The sequence below is a fragment of the Pelecanus crispus genome, chromosome 2 (genome assembly GCF_030463565.1).
Source record: "Pelecanus crispus isolate bPelCri1 chromosome 2, bPelCri1.pri, whole genome shotgun sequence".
Classification (NCBI taxonomy): domain Eukaryota; kingdom Metazoa; phylum Chordata; class Aves; order Pelecaniformes; family Pelecanidae; genus Pelecanus; species Pelecanus crispus.
In genome coordinates this window covers 10582190-10607764 of record NC_134644.1, presented here as the reverse complement: position 1 = coordinate 10607764, position 25575 = coordinate 10582190, and the positions used below count along the sequence as shown (strand labels likewise).

Below are 25575 nucleotides of genomic sequence, written 5' to 3'. Positions count from 1 at the left end.
AGTTTAACTAAGGAGGTTAACTGTATTAGCACACAAAGGCACACTTTTCAAGCTCTAGTGACATTGATTTTCTACTATGAGCATAAGTGATCTTTAGCACTCACAACAGAGCAAATAAAAGTCGTGATCAAATTATGTAATACAATTGCATTAAAAACTTATACTTAAGGACCTAATTAACTGGCCCTAACTAACTGCTTTTTAGAAGCACTGAACACCCATTTCTACTCTCTGACTCACCTGGTGCCTCAGCCCCTCAAAGAGGAAAAAAAAAAAAAAAAAAGAAAAAAGGAGGGGGGGGTAAAAAAAATTAAGGTAACTTCAGGCCCTCTACTTTGAAAATTACAGCTAAAGGAGACAATGCTTATCTTACAATTGAAGGTCATTATTATTAAAAACCAGTCTGATTTCTAACTCTGATTCCAAAACCAGGCAGTACTTCTACAGTTCACATATCTAACTTCTGCAATTATTTGAAGTGCAATCAAAGAAACAACATAAAGTATTTTGTTCAAGAAATTATCTCAGGCAGTAGAGCTTTTCATGTACGACTGTTAGAAAACAATCACTATAGTTTACTACTTAAAAGACCAGACCTTTAAGTCATCATCAAAAGTTACTTTTTTAAGTAGAAGATCAGTTACTGTCTACTCCAAATACTGAGTCAGAATCCTGATGATGCCTCACAGCACCTTTAACAGTTGTTTCCTATCACTTTTAAATAAAAAATGAATTAGGAGAGGTAGTAATGATTCATCAGTCATACAAAAAAAAAAAAAAAAAAAAAAAAAAAGCAAAAGCCATTCTTACCTGTGCTTCCCCAAGGTCATTATTTACCACAGTGAAGTTCAGCCCAAGTTCTTCCACATCCCCCTCATAGCTCTTGAGAAAAAGCAAATTTTTGTACATTTCTGGATCTAATGAAGCTAAATGATGAATGTCAACATCAGCACTTGTCCCCAGTAATTTTGAGAGGAAAAAACTAGCAAATGGCAGCTCTACCAGCATATTTTCATAAAGAGCCTGAAAAACAAAGCAATTAAAAGCACATTAGATTTTATTGTTGTACATGCAGGAATTCTGTAGAGTAGTCTACTTCTCAACTTTTTGGTAATTCCTTCTTAATTTGGTGCCTGACAAGGAACTTCTGGTATGGCAACAGCCAAATACTCCATGAATTTAAAAATATTCATCTTAAGTTTGAAATTTGAATATTCTTGTGAGATGCCAAGCTCCCAAATTTTACAAATTAATTATGTGGTGATTTAAAAGGTAAGGTCACTGCTTATCTGTCATTAATCTTCTTGTCCAAAGCATGATAGCAAACAGGAAGTGTATCAATTGCATAGACTGGCAAGAAAAGCAAAGTTTGCTAAAGGGCAATGCAACTGCATCAAGAATGTCTTCCAAAAGAAGTTAGCATCTCTATCTCCATTAGCATCATCACAAGCAGTTTTTTACCATTCATATCAATTGCTACAAGCAAAATAGTCTGCACCTTAAAAATAATTATGTAAAACCAGTACATTTTAAACTACTCCAAATACTATTTCTCTTGCATGTTACACAGAATCATTGCTGCATATTTTCGGTGAATTCTATTGCCTAATGGCATCATCAAACCACCCTAATTTTCAAGCCAAGAGCTTACCACTTATGACTGTATCATATGTCCAATCCTTCCTTATGCCTGACACTGTTACACCTGTCAAAAGATTACTGAACATGAAATGACCCTGACCCTAATATGAAGCACTCATGAAAAAGGTATTTTTACTGTAAACTGAGTTTCCTTGAGGATTTTCAAAAATGCACAAAACTCCAGCAATACCACTCTCTGACGATCTACTGTATGACTGCATTTTGATGTGATGCAAAGCAACTTTGCATATTTTTCATACAATAAATAACAACTTTTTGTTGATTGGAAGGAAAAAGTACTTATGGTAGCTCTCAAAAGAAGGAGAGATGGAAACTTCAGAGCTGCAAAGAGAAGCATGACATCATTTAAAGAAAGCCTACATGAATAAAGGAAAAATAAAAGACTGTTGCCTTTAAAAAAAAAAAAAATCCCTGACACATGCTGTCTGCTCAGAGCCTTTCCCATTGTCCAATTTGTTTGCCACATCAGCATCTCTAACAATGACAACCAAATCTTTACAGTATCACTAATATCACTGCCAGGCTGATCAGAAAAGGCACCATCAACCTAACACCATTGTTTGTTCTCTTTTTACTCTTAAAGAGCAGCGTTTCAGCATTACTTAATTCCTCCATAATCTGCTGCAAACTTAGAAAGGGAAGCACAATGAGGAAGAAAAAGGAAAAAAGAATAAATAGCTGTAATCACTCAGTGATATTCCAACAAAGGTGTTAAGAAAAATATACACAATGCCGTAAACTTTTGAAATAACATTTCTATGAGGTGAGTTAGACCTTGCAGAAAGAATTGAGAATAACGAGTTCAAAGCCAAAGGGTGCATTATATTTAGAGCTGTATGATTTATTCAAGGTGTAGAAGTCGAAATCCTCATTTGTATAGTTGACTTTAAAAGCAAACTAGAGGGATAAATCATTAATTTGCAATGTATAAGGTCAGTGTTTGCTGTTCCTGCATTAGTAACAATAAAGCCATTGTAATTCTTTAAATATATCAAAGCTACCCGAATTTAAAATGGAATTCCATCTATGACTCATAAAATGTAAATGTAGAGGTGTAATTTTTTACACAAGGCAGGTTTAAGCCTTTAGAGCATTTAATATACAAGGACTAATAAATGATAGCACTAAAAACTATGATCACATCAGCTAAATGGATTATAAATTAAATTTCCATAATGTATGCAACTGAAATACAAATGTAGACATAAATCAAGGTATTTTCTAAACACAGGTTAATTACACAAATTCAAAACCTGTCTATTTTTTATGCAAAATAATCCACTTAGCATTTTTCAAACTGGTCTTAAGTCTTAGCCACTTGCAACACTTGATCCTAGAAGACTATCAATAATTCCTTGTCAGGAAAAAACAGCAATAGGTATATTGAAGAAACTTGTATGTTATTTTTCAAGTGTCTGTCTTTTATGAGTGTTTATTGCTAGAAATTGTGCCAAAATGATTTGAAATAAAAAGGATTAATTATAGTAGAAGCTTTTTAATATAAGTGAGTGCAGCTGCAATGCAATTAATGCAAATTGTGACGCTATCAGGAAAATAAATGTGAACAACATTGCTGGCTATTTCTGTTTGCTGCCAAGTAACTTCAGTAATTTACTACATTAAGAATCAATAAAAAAATAATGCATTTCAAATGCATCACTATTAATCTTCAGGTAGTTCCAAAGTGAACATTTATAACTTCATCTAAAAACTATATAAAGCATTTTTAAATAAACTAAATTGTGCAACTTGAGAATAACTTTAATTACTCCTCCTTCTCCTAGCTAAGTGATTGCAATATTAAAAACAAAGTATTTTTGGAAACAAGACAAACAGTAGCGATTTAATTAGTTTGAAAGTCAAGCTATCCTAATAAAGTTTAACAAAAAAAATGCACTAAAACTCTGGTATATAAAATCATGATAAACTACGGTTTTGTTTCAAAGAGGTAAATTATACCATTACAGCTCCAGCACTGTGCAGAGATGCTGAGAAATGTTGTGTACAATTGACTAAATAAACTGAAACTTTATTTTTCAGTTTCAGTCTAACTTCCCTGTTTCTCAGTCAGCATAAACTGATCAAACTACCTGTTGCTGCCAAAAGATGTGATTCCACCTATTCCTGCCAGAGCGACGAAACAAATCAGCCTGCTGATTCAACTGGCTTTGTTTGCAAGTAGAGTAGTTGTATAGTAGAGGTTACATGAGCATTACAACATGCTGAACAAGGTTCAGAATTTGCAGATTATTTGTGTTGTGCTATGTTTGGGGTTTTGGGTTTGAGGGGGTGGCGTGGGTGTTGGTGGGCACAGCGCAGACACTGTCTGAAGTTGAGCTTGCTTTCAAATCAGAATCAGATCCAGCCACAGCTATGGCTGAAACTGGGTAGGAACAGCAAGACCATTTGTTTCAATGGGAGCACAACCCTAGAGCCCATGGCAATCCACCCTAACGGTACATTTCTTACTGCAGCTAATCTAATGGCCGAAAGGGGAGATTCACTCCTCCTCTCTTTTTCCCTTAGTGAAGTGTCTTGGGGAGCTATAAGTTATCTGATTTTAAACTTAGTTTTCTGCGTGTTCAACTCGCTGAACTGGTCTTCTGCAATAGCAACATAAAGGAGGCAGGAGCCCAGCATCAGTGACAGGCAGGGGAGTGATGACCACCTCTTACAGAGGTAACTAGCTGTCAGATTAATTAGCTGCAATGTGAAGCTGCACCATTAGAATGTACTTATATGTGTACTTCAATACAATATAAGGTCACGCTCTCCCCACAGCAGCAGTCCTCTTTTTTCCTCCAGCAGCCAACAAGCAACAACGCTGACAGAAGAAACTGGCTTGCTCTGGGAGGGAGGTGACTTCTGTTTGACTGTACGTCAGAAGTTCCTGTTCGTACACTGCTTCAAGAGATGAAAGCTAGCAAGCTTAACCAATACATATTTTAAAACTAATCTCTTCTCAAACTTCAAGTACTCTCACCATTTGGCAAGTTTCCTTTAAGCCCTATGGTCATCATCGATGCCATTCTACAATGAATTCTGAGAGCTGACACTCCCAGCTTTCCTGTCTAACGAGTCCTTTACTTGACGAGTCCTTTACTTGACATCATTGTCTCTATCCTGCAGTCCCATAAAATGCAACTGACTTATGTAACACAAAAAATGCAGATAGCAAGTCATGAAAGGACCAACTGGTGGTCAAATATGACACTAGACTTCTATTTTCTAACGTTTAGAAGGGGCAGGAACCAAACACTTGAACACAGCTTATATACGTCTGCCTCCTCAAAAGGCTGGGAGTAGCATCCTACTTTCATGGAAGTGCAATTTGTAGATGCAAGCTTGGGACAAGAGGCTAGTCTGAAGCAGAGACAGGCATGTCTACATCAAGGGCTATCGGACAAGCACTGTAATGCTCACAGGGTGACACATTCCCAGTAGCTAAAAGGTTGTGTCTGCTGAGAGGGCCAACCTGGACTTCCCAGCACTACTTCAAACTCATGTAGGTTAGGGATGCTCTTTAGGCACAGTTATGACATCTCCAGATAACCATTAAAATAACTTAAAAGCTTCTGAAACAACTAAACAAAACAAAGCGAACAAACAAATCTGGTTTTCAGAAACAAATTATTTTTGGTACTCTTCACCCCAGTGTTTTCCCAATTATCTCAAGATGCCTTGCCTGCCTTTTTTTGTTTTTTAAATAAATGATTAAAAGACATTTTTTCTGGTTAAAAAGCTGAGAGCAATTATTTCACTATGGAAGTAGTATTCAGTAAAAGGAATTTCATACACCTCCCTCCCTCTCTGCGTGTCAATGTCTGTAGAACACACCAGAATATTAAAAACAAGCAAAATAACAGAAAGCCTACTGTGGTTAATAGGTTTTGACTTCACACACAAAGCACATAGTCTGAAGTCTACTGTTTCTCTTTTAAATAATATTCGCTAGTTGCTATTACCACATAGTTCAACTATAACTGATTGCAACATGGACTAGCTACAAAAGCCTTTACTCAATTCAGTGACACAGATCACCACGTGGTCATCTGAAGTGAGAAATATTATGTTCAGATACTTATGAATATACTGAATGCATTCATTCAACACCTGTGAAGTGGGGGAACAAGAAATGGTTCTTTAAGGCAAGCAACTTTCAGAATATAGGCATGTAATTAATAGCTTTAATATATTGGATATTAGGAAAAATTTCTTTACCAAAAGGGTTGTCAAGCTCTGGAACAGGCTGCCCAGGGAAGTGGCTGAGTCCCCATCCCTGGAGGTATTTAAAAGACGTGTAGACGTGGTGCCTGGGGACCTGGGTTAGTGGTGGACTTGGCAGCATTAAGTTTATGGCTGGACTCGATCTTAGGGTCTTTTTCAACCTAAACAATTCTATGATTCTGTATTATGGAAGAAAAATCTCAGCTGGAAGGACAGCTGTATACAGTACATGGTAAGAAAGGAAAAATGACACAGTTCTCTGGGCAAGGAGGACTTTTTTCTTGTTTTCAACATACTAATATCTGACTGGGACTGTACATGGTAACTATCACAATATTATTTAGGCGCTACATGGTCACACAAGCTACTGTTCAGGTATGACCCCAAGATTTAGGAAACAGCTCTTCAGAAAGAAAAGACTTTGCACCGTGTTTTAAAACTGGACAAAATTTAAACTAGTCTAGTCATTTCAGACTAATTAGCTGTATATAGTACACATTACATGAGCATTACAACATGAACAAGGTTCACTTTGTGTAAACAAATTCGCAGATGAACCAACTAAACCTCCCTGACTGTGAGGCAGCTTTAGTGCCTTTTCTTACACTTTCAGGTCTACAATTAATTCTCTCATTTATTATTTCAACTAAAATCCTTCTTAAGAAAAATAATTAAGCAGTCATTGCCCCTACTTTCCATTAATCCTTTACAACACAGAACTGTATTTTAAAACCTAAACAATGCTAAAGTCATACCCCTAGAACAACACGTGGCTTATGGGCTGAGGCAGTAAATGCCTGGGCTTAAATTCAGTTATTTCCCTAATCAGCCCCCAAGACCATAACCCTTTCTATTTCAGTCATTTTAAACAGTTACTATTAAATAATACTTAGCACTTACAGAGTGCAATAGATCTTCAAAGCTGTACAGAACCATTAATAAAAGTGATAGAAAAATAGCAAAAACATTAGAACTTCCTTCTACCTTATTATTTATATCCTAGAAATATCTCATCACACGCACAAAGCCTTTCTGGGGCCAGCAAAGCCTTTTCTACCCTAATGAAAAGATAAAACTAAAAATCTAAGTTACATTAAAACTGGTATTTTTGAAGCATTTTTAAAGCTACTGTTTAGTAATTTTAAGGTAATTTCTTACAGATATACTTAATAATGTGTTTTAAAGTGAGCAACACCAAACTGATATTGTTCCTAACACCAAGACGATAAAACAAAACTAATTTTATCAGGTGTGTGTCACAACACAGTATGTCTGCTACCTGGTAGCTTGAAGTCACCGTTTCCCAGTTCTCTGAGCTCTACAATAGCAGAGACATCTAGATGTATTTGCATCACCGTAGTAGTGGAAAATCTGGTACATTATCTTCCCTATATGACTGTGAAAATTCATAGTGCACTTTTTGTTCAAATACTGGATGCCTTTTCTGTCTTTTAAAAAAGGAGCAGTCCAAAATTCCACAGCTAGATGCCTGTAACTGGGCTTCTGAGAGCGCTTTATTAACACCCCTTGCAGCAATGCTAGTATCCTCAGATTTTAAATGCTTTTTTTTTCCCCAGAAAAATATAAAGCCTTTTGTAAACTGGTTTTACTTCTGATTTCTCACTCCCTGGGAATCTGAAGGTCAGTAAGTACAAGTTCATAGAAGTTCCAGAGATTTGAGGTAGCAAGACTCAGACACAATGGGCCTGCCTGTCAAATTTTCTGCAGTCAGTTTAAATACGTGAAATGGACTGCAGGTGTGTGATAAGCACAAAACGAACTCGTGACTGACTCATGAGTGCATTGCCATAAGAATGCAGGGATCCATTTCCAAAGACTCTATTGAAGCATATCAAGTATAATGACCTTGAGTTAGTTTTTAATTTAAAAATGGAAAGTCACGCTAGTATTTTTATTCTAAGAATTTAGGACATGTTTAATTTTATTACAAGAATTTTTATTACCAAAACAGAGTGCTTCAGAAATGTTGGTACTTGCAGAAAACCACCATTTCATTAGCTTAGTGCTTTCTGTTTTAATAGGAACGGTTATCTCTCTAACTTATGCCATGTATATGATATAAATTGCTATCAATGTCATTTGGGGGGGGGGTTGAGGGATAGGAGAAGGAAGGACTAGAGGTACCTGTGGATGCACTGGATAACTGATAGTTATCATTCACTACTGAAGTTCCAGTAAAGGCTTAATAGATATTTCTTATCTCAACTTTAAACATAATTTAGTAAGAACTGAAGATAAAAGGAAGACCTCTCCTCCTTATTTAAGTCCTAATCTTCTGAAAAACTGGAACACTTACTACTATATAACTAACTTCTAGATATGCCTCTAAGATAAATCTGTATTTTAATAGCAGTGAAACTAGTCATTTTTTAAGACAGTTCAATAGAATAAAGAATTTCAGTAAATAGTCCAAACCTAATTGATTGAAATGGACGTAGGTGTTCCCAACTGTGAAAAAAGATCAGGATACCATTACCACACACTCTGTTTATTTATTCCCTGTCTAGGAACCTGATTTAGAGGCAATAAAATGCAATCAGTACACAAACCAGAAGCAGGAATCATCTGCTAATGGAACTTTTAATTGAGGAGTGACCACTGACATGAGGTAATTCTTTCCATGCAGAACTCCTTGCAGAGACCTCTATGCACTTTATCACAGTAAACAATCACTAACATATGCATTAAAGAAAATTTAAATACATTATGACCCAATAAATATCACAATCTATCAATACACACTTTTCCTTCCTAAAGATTTAGAGTTAAAATACCGCATTTTAGTAGTCTTTCAGTGCTAGACATATATTTACAAGGTTAGTACTAACGTAGCTATTTGTAATCAAAAGATAATTGGTTATGTTAAGTGAACCAGTACACAAAGGAACTGTCAAGCTGAATATCCGTGTCAGAAAATGGACTCAGATTAGTTTACGTCTACATTCATAAATCATGAAATAACTTCCCATAAGGTATCAATTTTGCTCTCTTATGATTGTGCTTCTGCACTGTAAATGTATAATTAAAAGAGCATGCCACTTTACATGGTAAATTCCTGTTTTGATTCCATTTCAGATGATTCAGGATTTTCTGAGACAAATGATCATCAGCTAACTTGCTTTTAAGCAAAATGCTGAGCCTACAAAATCATGTGCAGGGTAACCGAAATTAATAAAACAAAACGTTTATACAAATTACCTCCTCTTTGTATCAGTATCACAAATTCCATACCTACCTTTCTAGGTACTAGTAGCATCAATTGTGGCTGTAGCACAAATCAGTTAAGAGTGTACTGATTTAAGCCAAGCCAAAGTGGATCTTAATTAAATCGACAGTAAGCAAAGGGAAAGGGCAGCCTAAAAATCAGAAAGGGAAAAAACCCCACCCACCCTTCAACAGTCAGAGAAACAGAGGAAGTGTAGCAGCGCAATGCTTGATGCGCCATCCTATCAAATATTCAAATATATGAAACCCAGTTCTTCTCATTGTAGAGTTTTCTTGCTTTGTTTTCTCTCCACAAGCTTTTGGCACAAGAAGGACACACAAATATGTTACTAGAAACATTTGCTTGAAGGTTTTTAACTCCGTATGTGCAGCTTATTAATGATCTAAGAGTTTAGGATCTGATGCAGATCTTGCTGTGAAAAGACTCCCACTGATTCCATGTATTTCAGATAAGGTCCCAGGATGATTAAGAACTACTTAGTTTTTCTGCACAATGGATACTGTAGACACTGCTAATCTTAGAATTGTACCTTCCAGCCAGGAATAATATCTCGCACAACAAATGATCTATCACAATTCTATTCAAACTTACGAACAGTAACCACAAGGCACACTCTTTAAGATACAGAAAAAAATAATCTAATCAATAATTAATGGTCCCATATTTATTACTAGGGTAATAAAATTTGTATTTGATCTACTATTACCCTTCTAATGTTTAATTTTACCAAAAGACATATTTTATAACTTTTTTCAATTATGTATGTTTAACAACATTTAGATATGTGCACAGAACAGTCCATTACATCTTAAATCAGTAACCTATTAAAAAGTCATATAAAATAAACAACTTAAATCTTCATCAATATGAGATCCACCAGGCCATGCAAATTACTGAACTCCCATATAACATTAAATATTAATGATTGAAGACTAAACCTAGATTGTTTCACCTATCCATCATCAAAATAATGCTAAAATTTAAAATAAACACATTATTTTCGCTCAGTCCTTGCTGCTGCTTTTATCAAAGTTCTTTATTTGGATCCACAAAGGAAGGACCCAGTTCAAAACAACAATAACTCAAAACACATTTTGTTCTTTATATGCCTTCCCAACCATTTAAGACAAAAGCTAAGTCTTGGCAAAACAAATCTAAATCTTTTCTGAAAACTCCAGTGTCTTCCAAGGACTGCAGATTCTATTGCTTAGAAAAAGAGACGTAACATTGTATTTCAAAAGATAGTGCATATGTTCTTCAACAACATGAATGGGTGACTCACTAGTGCTCTTCAATATGCTGGAATAAGAGAAGAGAAATGGAGGTGGTAGAATTTAGTATAACGAAAGATGCTGAGTGCATTAGACAAAAATCTCTAGTGTCAGAAAGAGTCACCGTGTTAAAGGTGCAAAGACAATCATTGCAAAACATAATACATGCAAGAACTAGCAGGTTTATGTCAAAAAGGAAGCGGAACCATAAAAATGACCATTCTAATCTTTCTGTGGACTTCCTGCCATATTCTTAAACTAATGCTGATAATTCATGAAATTTAAATAAATTATCATAAGAATTAGCTACTTGATGTCAAGCAATTCCAAACGCAAAGAATGTCCTTTTCCACAACATCTGTCACATTAACATTATTGAATAAATGCAAATGTAAACTGTTAATGGAGAAAGATAATACAGTATACAAGAGTGAGTTTAGGTCTGAACATGGTGAAGTTCAAATTCTCTGTCACTGTTCCTGTTGAAATGGTTAACCAGTGTTCCCCCTCTTTCTATGTTTGCAGCAGACCATTCAAGAATCAGCATGAAGAAAACTCTCATTTAAGATTCTCAGGTGTTGCTTCCAAACTTCCCTCCTCTGGCTACGTTGCTTGAAGTTTTGGCAGCCTGTCAAAACAGCAACTTTTGTGTTCTCCTGAGCCAAGTCCACTACATTGCCAAAGCTGCAGCAGGAAAGTCTGCACGTGGAAAGATTTTTAGTGCTGCCAGAACAACTACTGCATGTGGAAAGGATGTGAAACCAAATCAGGTGCCTCCACACAGCCCAATCCTACCTACTGAGAGAGCGAAAGGATTACAATGTCCCACCTATACTTCTGGGACACCACATGGGACAAGACGACTTTACTTTCCAGAGGGGACGACAAAGAGAATTTGGGGCTAGAACCCCTTGTCTGAATGGCCCCGACAGCCCAGGACACCCTCAGCTCTCAAGGAAAGCCTGGGACTCAGAAAGTCACCGCTATGCTTCCAGTGGGCAAAACTGAAAGGTTCAAGTTTCAAACTCCGCCGGTGGTGGGAGACTGCTACCAGAGGTGCCTGTGGTAAGCTGAGCTTTTACTTTTAAGAAGAGAAAGGAAAAGGCTTAGAAGGCACCAATGTTAAAATAATATTTACATTACAGAGTAAAGTCACTGAAACTTGAGAAATGTAAACTTTGGAAGTGTTTGAGTAGCTGTTGTTTAAGCAAACTAATTTCTGCCTTTTTTTAAGAATCATTTCAGACAACATATGCAATTACATGATCACCTGGTATTATTTCTACAAGACCTTTTGCTCATTCAGTGATCAGTAAAAGTTGCACAGACAGCCATGCCGTTTGCATAGTATATAGATTTCAATTTCTTCACTAACTACAAAAATACACCCCAAATAGTCAATAATTTATCTAGGCTTAAAGTATTTAAAGTTTTTAGATACGCAATTTTTAAAGGTTTTAAGTTTTCAGATGTTTCTACTTCTGAACTGACCAATTAACACAGAAGATGTCAAGCTGTTAGAAACTTCCTGATGAGAAGAAAAACTGAATTAGGTGTAAATCTATGGTACTGAAAGTTAAATGCATTTGCATATTAGTATGAAGTGGTTACCAAGAGACAGAGAATTTCTATAAATTATTATATTTTAATGTATTTGTTTTCTGATAACGTTGAAACTTCTTACGTGAGAGTTTTTGGTGGCAACGCTCTTTACATACTGGTTTCCACAAATAAGAAATTGCTGTGGATGCCTGATTGCTTCCTTTGCGTTATATCTATTTTGTTTACAAAGGGGCTTTTAATAATCCACTATTGCTCTCAAATAACCCTGTGCAAAGCATAAAATGGACACATTTTTGAAAATGGGTGAGTGACTATTCAGTAACTTAACCAAGATCACAATACTGGCAGGTTTTGAATAGTATGGTCGTGCCTTATCTCTCTGTTTAATTCATCAAGTCTCTAAATACACTACTAAAAAGGTGTCTGTGCACCTGGGTAGGGGTAATTATTAAGTAACACTGTCAATTCTTACCTTATGTAAACATACTGCAAATACAAAAACAATTTATGCTTTCAAAATGTTAAATAATAGGTCCTCTGGTTTTAAAAGGGCAAAACCAAAACTATACTTGTAGCACTCTGTGGGGAGTAAAATACATTTTGCAACTTCTGTCTTTATGCTAGGTATTTGAGATCCAGTTACAGAAGGCAATGTGTTGTTTTGATAGAAGAAATTCAAGATTCAAAATTACAAACTTTTTTTCTTTTTTGCAATAACATTTCAAACTTCCCCTTGGCAATTGAGCCCTGCCCCACTCCTAGATAAACACTAAACGTTTTTGGAGTGAAGTAACTTCCTCACAATATGACAGCATTATTCACTTCCCCACTCCAAAAATCTATAGATGCAGAAAGAAAACGAAGCCTTGGATATGTAACATAGATCATAATTACAAACTACTGTATTAGCACTGAATCCATCTCCCATTAAGAGTGGAACATCCTTCAAAGATTATTTTATTGAAATGGCTGATTTGAAATTTTCATTATTTAACAAGTTTGGATATTGCAATAGCTAGGATGCATTAGCAGAGAATTTGCCTACAAAGTGAAAGTTTAATCTAAATCAGTTGACTGGCAACTCTAAAAGAACAGCACTCTGTTTCAACAACTCAAGTTTGCCAACAACATCCTCTTAAACCACTTCCAGCTACACTAAAAGGACATCCAACTATATGTTCAATCTCACTGCAAGTCAGCAGGATTTTAGCCTCCAAAATAATTCAGGCAGTTAAATGGGACTTTTACATCTTACATACCTTCAGTTTTAGATAGCTGAGCAGCAATCAATACGTTTTTTTTCTGAAATGGAATTTGTATTCCAAACTTTGTTTCTCAATTATTAGCTTTACAAAAGTTATTTCAAGGGCTTAGAAGGAAACAGGCTCAGTACTAAACCTGACCATAAAAGAAAACTGAATGCAATGAATGTTTGTAGTGGTTTCTGTCTTTTGTCCTTCTGTTTTTTTTTTTTTCTTCCCCCCCCCCCTTAATTTTTCATCTAGCTTAACAAGTGTGTATTAGTCTTTGAACATTCACAACACCAAAATATCAAGCACTAAAACACAAGAAAGATGCAAAATGTACAAAAAACCAAGCAGAATAAGTGAAAGTTAATTTGCATATAGGTCTTAAGCATGGTACATGCTCACAGCAAATTTTAAATGCTAGCAAGAACTGTATGCCTCATACAACTAGAAACTGTTTGTTTCTGAAAATACTAATTTCATATATTCCAAATGATGAAAATGTAACTGCAGTCAAATTCCAGAAAGCTCCAGGTTAAAAATCACCATAAGCAGAGTAGTTCTATTGGCTTCAATCAACTTAACTTCAAGCAAGAGGATAACCACAGAAGCAGACACATGCACACTTTACTCAACTGGCAGTCAGGGTATCTCAGACTCTCTGTACCTCTCAAGTATGTAACTTACTGAAATGAACCAGAAATTTGTGTGATATGTGGAAATAATGTTCAGATGCAACATCTGAAAGTTGTTTTTCCTCAGCTCTAGAAAAATCATCACTTTTTCCCATCTACCCCTATCTAAAAAGAAAAAAAAATTACTGAATAATTTCTGTATTGCTATAGCTTTATATTATACAACACTGGTTTTACCTTTCCAAGCATTCTTCCAAGAAAGTAGTAATGTCGGGCATAAGAGTCTCCAACGAGCATCTGTGCAGCAGGGTTAGGGTAAAGAAGTCCCTCATTGGTGGTCTTAAAAAATCCCTGGTTAGGGTTAAATCCCGATTTAAGTAGTTCATTCAGAAATTCTCTGAAAATTCCACCACCATCAATACCAGCTTCATCAAGACCATGTGCATTAAGTAAGTGAACACGAATGCGCTTTTTTAGGTCAGGTTCTGCAGAGAAAGGAGAGACACAAACTCAAATACTGCTTGAATTCTGTTTGGATAAAAACACATGTAACTACACGTACAAACATATCTACACTAACTTTATGTAAAAAATTGAACTAGTAAATAATAGCAAAAATTTATTACTAGCTTCAATTTTGGAATATTCAGCATGTGAAACTCACTTTGTACAAAGGGTCTTGCTTTAAGAGTCATCAAAAGATGGAGTGGAAAGACACTAGGTAGGGGAAGGAAAAAAAATCCTACAAAATAATTTAAAGAAGCCCAAGAATAATTTGAAAATTCTATTTATAGAAAATATTGTGAATGTAAGGTTCAACTTTCTCCTGTCTGAAGGAACCGTCAATAAGCACTGCATTCCCTTAGAGGGGCTGACTGTTAAGCTACACCATTAAATAGTATTATCTGAAATTGAACTTAATATTTTTGATACTTTGTACTAATTTCTATGTCATGTAGGTGACAAGGCATGGTAAAGATGGACATGTTCTGAAGGTAGGTGTTCTGCTTGTTTCATAAAGGCTGCTACTTGAGAAAGCAAGCAATGTTTTATCCTTGAATTATGTATACATAACAGGGAAGGAAGACCTTTTTTCTCAATTCACTGAAGGTTTCCAGAGATCTAACCAAATACACAACTTTTACGCAAACCCTTGCATTGACTACACTTGCGATCCAGCAAAGCAACGAGTAAGAAACCAGTAACAATAAAGCTTTCTACTGCTTCCATGTGCTACAAATGCACACATTATGGATGGAGAGCTAATGTTCATGAAAGAATCTTCAGCACCTTGTAGCAACAGAATTTCTCCTGAACCATCGAGTGTCTTATTGGCACTCTCCATTAGCAAATGCCTCTACATCTGCTAGTAGCTTCCCATTTCATACTCCGCTATTTTTAAAAATTACTTACTAGTTCTTCATTCAAGTGAAATGCTCTCCTGCACAACAATTCTGCTGGCCGGAAATTGAGGATGGCCATTTTTAGCCACAGGCGCTGCAATAGGTCCATTTATCACCATTCAAAACCAGAAAATAGAAACTGGCAAAACAGAGTCTCAAGCATACAGACATGCTTTATCTGGAGACTCCTGAGATCTTGAGCGTTAATGTTAAAACGTTTATATATGGAAAATGTTGGTTTAGTGCTTTTTGGGGCCTCATGAAGAAAATCAGATATTTGTCTCTTCCTCTATGTACTGACAGCCAGATTTATAAGCAAGGAGGGATAAATAGTCCTAAAACAAATTCACATGTCAAAACAGGTGACCAGGCAGAGGTGAGCCCCAAGTTAGTGCAACCTCTGAAAAGAAGAGTTCTGTTTTGTAACTCACACAGCTAGAATGTAACTAAACTGTTACAGGAATCCCCTGGAGGCTACTACGGAATATTCTGAAAATCCCAGTCACGGGGGGGGGGGGGGGGGGGAATTGATAAATGGTTGCACATTATTACGCATATGACAATCAAATAAAAATATAAACCCACAAGAACGAACGTAGTACATTTTTGCTATTCCAAGCTTGTTTTCTTAATGATCTCAGTTAAGATACTACAGAAGCATTAACTTTGTACAGATCTCTTCTCAGGGCCAGCAGAGAAACTGGATGGCTCTTCCAAATCAATGTTCTTCGCTCTCTCCTGATCAATTCTAGGCCCTCATCTATCATCTCTTCAATCTTCCAGATCGATTTTAATCAATTCAGGCTACAGTCTTGAAATTGTGTCTCTGGCAATTTTCAGGAATTTCTCCTTTTCTGCTGTCCCACGTGGTGCCTGACCTACTCCAGAACTAAAATTATTTTTAAAAATTATACTGTCTCAGAATACTGGCTTTAAAAAAAGTCCAACCTTTTAACTTAGTCTTTATTGATTCTGAATAGCACTAGTGCTATACTAGCACAGTACTAGATAGCACTGTGCGTACATATGTGTGTGTGTGTGTATGCACACATGCAGAAAAATAGATTTTTGGACTTCAATGGCCAGCTACTACTATGGCTTCTCTATACCGGTAAACAAGACAGAAATCTTCACCTAGAGATTACCCTACTTCCAAATCCCTTGCTACAAGCTCATAAAATCACAGAATCATAGAGTCGTTTAGGTTGGAAAAGACCTTTAAGATCATCCAGTCCAACCATTAGCCTAACACAACCAAGTCCATCACTAAACCAATTAAGGGTAGACTAGCAATTTCAGGTTTCCTGGCTTGGGGGCTGGATTGTTTTTTAATGAAAGTAAAAACTAGGCATCATTAAGGTTGGAAAGGACCTATGAGATCAGCAGTCCAACCATCAACCCAACACCACCATGCCTACTAAACCATGTCCCAAAGTGCCACGTTTACCCGTTTTTTGAACACTTCCAGGGATGGTGGCTCCACCACCTCTCTGGGCAGCCTGTTCCAATGCTTGACTACTCTTTCCCTGAAGAAATTTTTCCTAATACCCAATCTAATCCTCCCCTGATGCAGCTTGAGGCCATTTCCTCTTGATCTATCGCTAACTACTTGGGAGAAGAGACCAGCACCCACCTCACTACAACCTCCTTTCAGGTAGTTGTAGAGAGCGATAAGGTCTCCCCTCAGCCTCCTCTTCTCCAGGCTAAACAACCCCAGCTCCCTCAGCCGCTCCTCATAAGGCCTGTGCTCCAGACCCTTCACCAGCTTCGTTGCCCTTCTCTGGACACGCTCCAGCACCTCAATGTCTTTCTTGTAGTGAGGGGCTCAAAACTGGACACAGTATTCCAGGTGCGGCCTCACCAGCGCCAAGTACAGGGGCACAATCACTTCCCTGCTCCTGCTGGCCACACTATTCCTGACACAAGCCAGGATGCTATTGGCCTTCTTGGCCACCTGGGCACACTGCTGGCTCATGTTCAGCTGGCTGCTGACCAGCACCCCCAGGTCCTTTTCGGCCAGGCAGCTTTCCAGCCACTCTTCCCCAAGCCTGTAGCATTGCATGGGGTTGTTGTGACCAAAGTGCAGGACCTGGCACTGAGCCTTGCTGAACGTCATACAGGTGGCCTTGGCCCATCAATCCAGTCTGTCCAGATCCCTCTGCAGGGCCACCCTACCCTCCAGCAGATCAACACTCCCACCCAGTTTGGTGTCATCTGCAAACTTACTGAGGGCACACTCAATCCCTTCATCCAGATAGTTGATAAATATATTAAACAAGACTGGCCCCAAAACAGAGCCCTGGGGAACACCACTTGTGACCGGTCACCAATTGGATTTAACTCCATTCACCACAAGTCTCCGGGCTCAGCCACCCAGCCAGTTTTTTACCCAGCAACACCTCAGAGCTGATATACTTCTAACATCCTACTCAAGTAAGCAAATATGTAACTACATGGTAAGAATGGTTAAATGTTACAAGCAAGCTGATGTATTGAACAATTTAATTGTAAACCTACCATTTTCAGGAGAAAGTTTATCATAAGCATCTTCATAAATATAATTTCTTCTGATAGTGACATTAATTCCATCCAAAAATGGCCCATCTCCTTGAACTTCTTGTTTATCAGCATAGATCAGCCTTTGAAAAATCTGTTAAACATGAGTGAAAAGAGAAATCATGTCATTGTGCAGATCTAAACATTCAATGAGAGAGGGTTATTCACTACTGCCACTCCTTTAAGTTGCTTCTGGGCACTCACTTTCAAGTGATTTGTCTTCTCTCTCATTGAGCTGCAGAAACATAATACAGAGCCATGTCCCAGGGGAGGGAAGGAGAGGGGACAGACACGCAAAAAAACTTTATCGTGCTAAGATATCATCCTCAGTTCTTTCTACATAAAGAGGCACATCTACAGACATTGTGTCAGTGATTCCAGTTTCCTCTCCCTAACTTTCAGGGTTCTGAAATGCAAAGTATTCAAAAACAAAGGGAAAAAGTGACATGAGTATTTTGCACACACAGAGGCAATCCTCAATACCAGTAAGCTGTTTTTTGTAATTTTTGTAATGCTTAGGAACATTCCCACTAACAAGAAATTAGGTATCAGTTCTCCTCTCAGGAGCAGTGAGCAAATAATTCAAGGCAAAAATAGTGGATAGGACTGCCATATTAAACAAAGAACCAGAGCATCATACCAATACAAAAAAATAATGCCAGCTGAAGTACAAATTGAACTTCACATTGTCCCTTTGCAAGTCTTCACAACAGGAACCTGTTAGAGTTCACCTGAAAAGCAACTGTAGCTAACCGTGTTTCTATGCCAAGGTGTAGCATGGGAGGGGGTTGCCTAATGTATAATAATGTTCAATACACCCTCAGTCCAGGGAGTGTGTTTACTACATCCTCCTTTGAATCTTTCCCATATCCAATAAATAGTCTAATACATTTTCCAAGGGATGTAATCTCCCCATAATATCACAGACTTTCTTAACTAAGAAGATTAAGAGTTTCCAGGGATGTTTACACACAACAAATTTACCATGAAAGAGGAAAATCTGACAACAGCACACAAAGCTAAAGTCTCAAAACTACTATTTCTGTGGACAACTGTAGCTAGTGGAGAAGATGCTCTCCAACCAGGAGGATTATAGTGTAGACAAAGCCAGATTCTTCCCTAAGGTACACAGCAGGAAAACAAGAGAAAATAGTTGTAAGCTGCAGAAAGAGAAATGCTGAATGGACATGGAAGAAAAAAACCTGAAATCATAATGAGAGTGATTAAGTACTGGAAGAGGTTACACTAAAGAGTTTGTGAAATCTTCATCTCTGGAGATAGTCAAAACTCATCTGGACAAGACCTTTGAGCATCCTGATCCAATTCTGAAGTTATTCCTGTATGAGGAAGGATGTGGACTACAGTACCCTCCAGAGGTTCCTTCTTACCTAAATTTTTCTGCAGTTCTATGACATCAAGACAGACATCCACAGACACCTTATTTTTAGGTACAGAGCATGAGAATATGCTCACCACCATTCTCTTTCCTGAAGCATGGCTAGTTTATTAACTATTGCTACACAACACTAGATGGAAAGAATCACTTGGAGGTATATTTCATAGCAAAACTCTTGACAGAGTCTGGATTCCTACATAATCCAACATTCATGCACATGTTAGTCCTGAAAATAAGAATTCTAACGCATAACTGAAGCGTTTACAATGACTTCAGACTAACACACAGAAAAATAAGCAATGCTGACTGAGGTATACACCATAGGAAGTAACATCACCATAGGAAAGCTGACAAAAGTATGGCTTAAGTAAGTGAGAACGAAGGCACTTGATACAAATTGGACTCATTACCTCCCACAGGTAAATACCAGATTGAAAGTTGCACATCAGTGTGCCTTAAGGCTAAAGAGGATAACGTTCCCCAGGGTCAGAAGGCTGAAGAGCATACCATGAAACTGGACTCAGTAATTGCTTGTAAGAGTATCTAATATCTGGTAATTCAAGGTAAAAACCTCATTAAGAAGTCAGAAAATGAAAGGACACATGGAACAACCCACGTATGGAAACAGCATTGAGCTGTATTACCACATTAAATTACAGTGTAATAGATGGCAAGTGGAAGAAAGAAAGAAAAAAACCGAAACCATGATAAACTATCTTCTTCCCTTATTGTAAGGGAAGTTGTTTTGCAGGGGCAGTGGGAGACTCCAAAAGGATGCTGACTCCCACTATTACACAAAAAGGGCCATACTTGGTCCAAAAAGCAGTATAAGATTTCCTCTTTGAACTATAGAAGTTCAGTCTATAGCTTTACCCTTCTCTCCAAGCCCTCATCCAATTGTTATGATTTCAGTTTTTGTGATAAAACCAAACAAGGTTTTATGAATTCCAGAAACTTAAAATACATGCACCTCAACATAGCTTTGAGAAGTCCAGAGGTTGTAGACAGTGACTAAATCGTGACATACAGACCCTTGCTTGAGGTCACTTCCAATTGTTTCCCTGTAATCCTAGTGCAATATTGCCATAGAGTATTAAGATGTTTTGTTGGAACAACTGTTTCACAGAAGCCTGGAAAAAACAATCCTTTTCTACCAAAGCCGTCACTGTCTTTTTTTGACAAATAACTGATTTACTTTGCCTATGGAACTATCCTTCTTTCCCTTGATGGCGTCTTGCAACTTAATGTTTCCAAGACATTTCAGGGAGCAGTTTTTAAGTAACTGATACTGTTGACAACAAAAGCAGTTCAGAAAAAAAAATTACGCGCAACAGAATAATAGCTTTTAAAAAAAAATACATGATGCAAACTGAAATAGGTAATAGAACTAACAATTACATATTTAAAGACTAGAAAACATTCAAAAGCAAATCAAATCGTAGAACAATCTTGCAAGTTTTAAACTACATACTCTATTAAAGTTCAGCTACTCAGCTATGAATGCAGAAATTTAATCTCTAGACGTTATTTTCCCAAAGTGGACATCCATCATCTCATTCTGAGTAAATCCACCCACTGCACAAAAGTCTCCAGTCTTGACCTCGCAATCTGTTTATTACAGATACACAACTAGTTAATGCTCTGCTTACCACAAGAGGGTGCAATCATGTAGATTAATCATTGAATCAGGACTGCAGTTTATTATAAACATACAACTGCTCTGATGTATCTTGGAATACATGTTTTTAATTTTAATGCAATTATTATAAAGGGTAATATAACTAGTAAAAAAAAGAAAAGTAATTAACCAAATGTTCAGTTGCCACATGAGTACTGAAGAAAAACAGTATGGCCTGCCATATCCTTCTGCAGGAAAACAACCCAGTTTCTACTTAGCTAAGTGCTCTTTTTACACTTACTGAAAACAAAAAAAACTAAGAAACCAATGGCGTATCAAATTAGAAATTAGGTACCTTTACTCTTTCTTCAAAAGGAACTACAAAAGGTAGCTCTGTCAGAATTGCAAGTTGTCGTTCTTCAGATACAGAAAGAGGTGCTGGTTCCAAACCCACTTAAAATAGAAATAACAATTTTAAGAATTTTGGAAAGAACATTTTTTTTAAACAGTTTATTTTGTATCAAGTGACTCAATTTACTTTATATAAAAATACATACATTAAAATAGCTTATTTACTAAACAGTCACACGCCTTACCTTTCTTTAAACCTCAGTTTCTGCAAACTGAAGTATAAGTAGTAAAAAACACACTGAAAATAAAAAGTGTATAAAAATAAGTGCTCCTGCATTTTTATTTTACTCAGAAGAAAAAAATTGTTTTCTTATTATTGACATTTTACATTTTTCAATTAAGAAAAAAAACACATGACAGAAGACAATTAAGAATTTGTAAGTTGTTATGATTTTCATCACAGGAACACACAATATTCCCATCCCAATGATCAAAATAGTTTAAAAGTATTGTGCTTTCAACTACAACATCTACTTTCAATCATATCATTTTAGGCATAAAAACGAAGAATTAAAACAAATCTAATGAAACCAACAGAAAGATAACATTTATTTCAATGGGTTTTCTCATCGAACAGCAAAGTCACAGTGATCGCATCAAATCCTAGTCACTCCAGAAATAGTGAAAAGAACATCAAGAAATTGTAACATGTGCTCAAGAAAAAAAAGATTAGAAAAGAATTCAAGAAGCCACAGCAACAGAGAGACTCAATCGCATGTGGTTCCCAAGCCACCATGCAGCTCCTTTGAACCTTCTTATGCCCACAGAGGATGTTTTTAGGAAACAACTCAACTTTGGGTGATGCGCAGTAGAAGTGACAATCCCACTCTAGCTTCATGGGAAGAAACTCAGTTGCTGAGCACGTATCTGACTGTAAATTAATTAATTGCAGAAAAAAAAAAAAAGGTATTGCTCACTGACTAGACACTGGGGTTGAAGGCCCACCTAGCTTCAGTCTACAGATGAAATAGATGCCACAACTCCTTAGTTGTTTCACTTTCATGTTTAATAACCACCTTCTTGAAAAAAGACTCCAGAGTCTAAACTATTTATAGACCATATTACAAAACTGAACTAAATGCTTCACGTTACTATTCAGTCTGGAATGATGACAGTTTCAAGTCTTTCCTTTGGCTCCTGCCTGTGGTGAATAGCATTTTGCTGCCCTTCTGCAACTGGACATCACTTTAATGTTCTTTGTTTTGTTTTTTTTTTTCCACTCCTCAAAGCACTTTAAGTAGGGATATTTTAAGCACCAATTTAACATAATGTGACCCAAAACATCACTATACTGCATGTATATTCATTTGGGGAAGGTTTTAACATTGCAAGCCTTTGGAATTTCTGATAAAATGCTTATCTATGACTACCCTTAGTTTACTTAGCAAACATTTTTAATTAAAGTCAATGTATGCAGCCTATTAAGCTAAGGGTTAAAAGCATTTTAAATAAAAAGTGCATGTACAGCAAAGGTAAACTACTACATGACTTCGACAGTTCAATTATTCCAGTCAATTAGTCAATTTTATCTGCATTTCTCCATCACAGCTTCTTTCTTTAAAGAGAAATATGGGATGGAGTCATCAATACAGAGGGCATTTAGAACTCACGGGTCTGCCATTTAAGTAAATGAAAAAGCACAAATAAACATGACCATATGTGATTCAGCAGTACTTTCATGCTAATTGGCTTTAATCCATATGGAGTCAAGAGGGATTAAACAAGTCATGTGCACATCGTTACCTGCTTGTTTTCACACGTTCATGTTGACTGCACTTTTTTTAGCCTGATTTCGTATGAAAACAAGGTTTACACGAACACACTGTGTCATCTTTCCTCACCACCTTGCCTAACCAGCTGAATTCTGACTTTGACAGAGAATATGAGGTTAAAAAATACTAAGTTTTGTCAAAATTTTCAACTAGATAGAGAAGAGAAATTCCTTCAGTGACCTGATTCGAGAAACAGCAAGGACAGCTCAGTTATCCGCTCTGTTCAGTGTGTCAGCTCGCCTGACAGCCAGCTGACAAAATGCGGGTATGTAGCTGCTCCGCACCAGCCACAGCACATGCATTGCTTATCCACCAACTGCCCAGACCAAGGCAACTAACAAAACGGAGGGAACTGGTGCTATTATGGGAAGGAAGACAAGGGAGAGTGCTCAGGATACTATATGTATGAAGGGAAGGAGACGAGCAGACTTGTAGCGTGGGGGAGAGTCTGGAAGTAATAATATATGTGGAACAGGTCTGACAGTGGAGGACATCAAGACAGTCCAGATGTCACAAGTCATGTAGGTGAATGGAAGAAACAGGGATTATTGATGTAGAGTCTGTAAGGTGCGCAGGGTACAGGCCTGCTGAAGCCTGGCAATTTTTGCTAAAGCACTGCTTTTAAGATTTCACATTCTCTCTTTGGAAATCGCATATTCTAAGTAATTGATAAACTAAACTGAAACAATATTAGATTCAAAATTCTGAGTAGTACTTATACTGGACCAACTAGTTGTTATCTGGCAACTAGACTAATAAGGTAATCAAAGTACACTTATACCATCATAGCTATTGAAAATAAAAAATATCATTATAAGAAGTCCTTGGGTTTCAACCTTGGACAAAGCCAATTCTGTACAACTCCGTGGCAGCATTCAAATGCTACGGTCTTCTCTAAATGATCTACTGTAATCTGGCTAAGATACTCAAGCAGATTACCTCATCTTGAAAGACAGTATGGACTCTCATAGATGAATCCTTTTGCTGCTTAAAGGCCCATTTTTAATTCATTATCAAATCTTCACAAGTATTAGTGATTTAATCATTATTTTACCTGAGCACAGCAAGGTAAAATTCTAGAATAGTGAAGATACAAAGGTATGAAAAGCTGAAAGAAACAGACTGTCTACGTGAGAAAGTATATGGGTACAACTAAACTAGTGTAAATTTACCCTGATTGCTAAGTTGGTCCAATTCTCTCATCCTTCTTTAGAAGTTCCATAAGTGCAGATATTTTGAGTAATTCAAGCGGTTAAGTTTCTGCCTTATCTAATTACAGACAATATTTATAAACAATAATTAATACTTATAATGGTACCTAAAGCTTGTTTGTTACAGTTTAATATAAAGAAGTTTCCTTATAATATACAGTAAATGCAAAACCTCAATGCTTTATATCTTCTGCAACTTCACTAGTTTTGTATCTTATGCAACTGCCTTTTATACATATTAATACATATATTTTTAACACCATTTGTCCACCTCATCATTTCCCCTCACTGATCCCAGCAGAAGCTTGGGGAAAGCTGTTACACATTAAATATTCTGAAGACATACACACACACATATATATACTTTTTTTTTTTAAATATCTGAAACAAAATTATGAAAGATTGCCTTGCCTTTGGCTATCATTAAGACTTTTACACAAAATACTCAACTAAACTCTAGAAAAGGTAGATTTTCTTTGCACAAGGCAAGCTGCTATTTTGACTTAGTAAAGCAAAAATTGCATAGACAGTTATCTTACCATCCAAAGTAGACTGCAATGGTCCTATTCTTCCCATTCTTCTGACCCTCCAGACGTGTCTAGCGGATGGCACATACAGCTGCGTAACCTAATAAATTAACAGTATTTTACAGTTAAACATTATCTAATTACCTATTACAATTTACTATTACATAGTAAATACAATAAAATTGTCACGCCCAAGAGTGTGTCTGAAGGCTTAATTATCTTCATTTCTAATCCCTCCTTATACTTATGCCTTAAAGCTGAGCCGCAAAATTAACAATAATGTAATATAAAGTCCATGTACCATTTAAAAATACCGTGCAATGTTACATTAAATTCTAGTATGTAAGATACTAGAGAAGCTGAGTTTGAATTTTGAGATGCCAAATAGATTCTGTTTACTTTGTATTGAAAATCAGGTTAGCATCACAGTTTAAGACTACTACTACTTCCTCTGATGTGTGTAGGCACTATTTCTGAAGAACTGTAAAGACCTGTCACACAGAGAAATGGAAATCTTGAACACAAGGCAAGCAAATGTGCAATCAGCAAAAATGCAGAAGAGGTCACTGTTAACTATTCTGTGCAAAACTTCCAACTGTTAAGACATCTAATCGCGCAAAGTAGTCTATCTGAGGTGTAACTAGCTTCTTAAGATCCAAGTTTTCAATGATTCAAAGGATGTACTTGCACATTCATATTAGCATTTTCTTTTGCACGCACATACACACTTTTTAAGCTCAAATAATGCCATTTTTCTCAAAAGCACTTAGGGGGAAAAAAGAGTACTTTCTAGGTGAGGTATGTGCAGAAGACGCTCCTGAATATTCTT

At 36.8% G+C, this 25575-nt stretch overlaps 1 protein-coding gene across 1 annotated transcript in view; it reads right to left on the bottom strand.

Moving 5' to 3' along the window:
• Positions 1–25575, bottom strand: part of UBE3C (ubiquitin protein ligase E3C) — an 80562-nt gene that overhangs the window by 18432 nt on the left and 36555 nt on the right. Inside the window, exons 15-19 of the mRNA XM_075704689.1 lie at positions 24759–24846; positions 21181–21278; positions 17773–17905; positions 14090–14337; positions 811–1023 (exon numbers count right to left, since the gene is read on the bottom strand). Coding sequence (XP_075560804.1) covers positions 811–1023; positions 14090–14337; positions 17773–17905; positions 21181–21278; positions 24759–24846 — 780 coding nt within the window. The remainder of the gene's footprint in view (positions 1–810; positions 1024–14089; positions 14338–17772; positions 17906–21180; positions 21279–24758; positions 24847–25575) is intronic.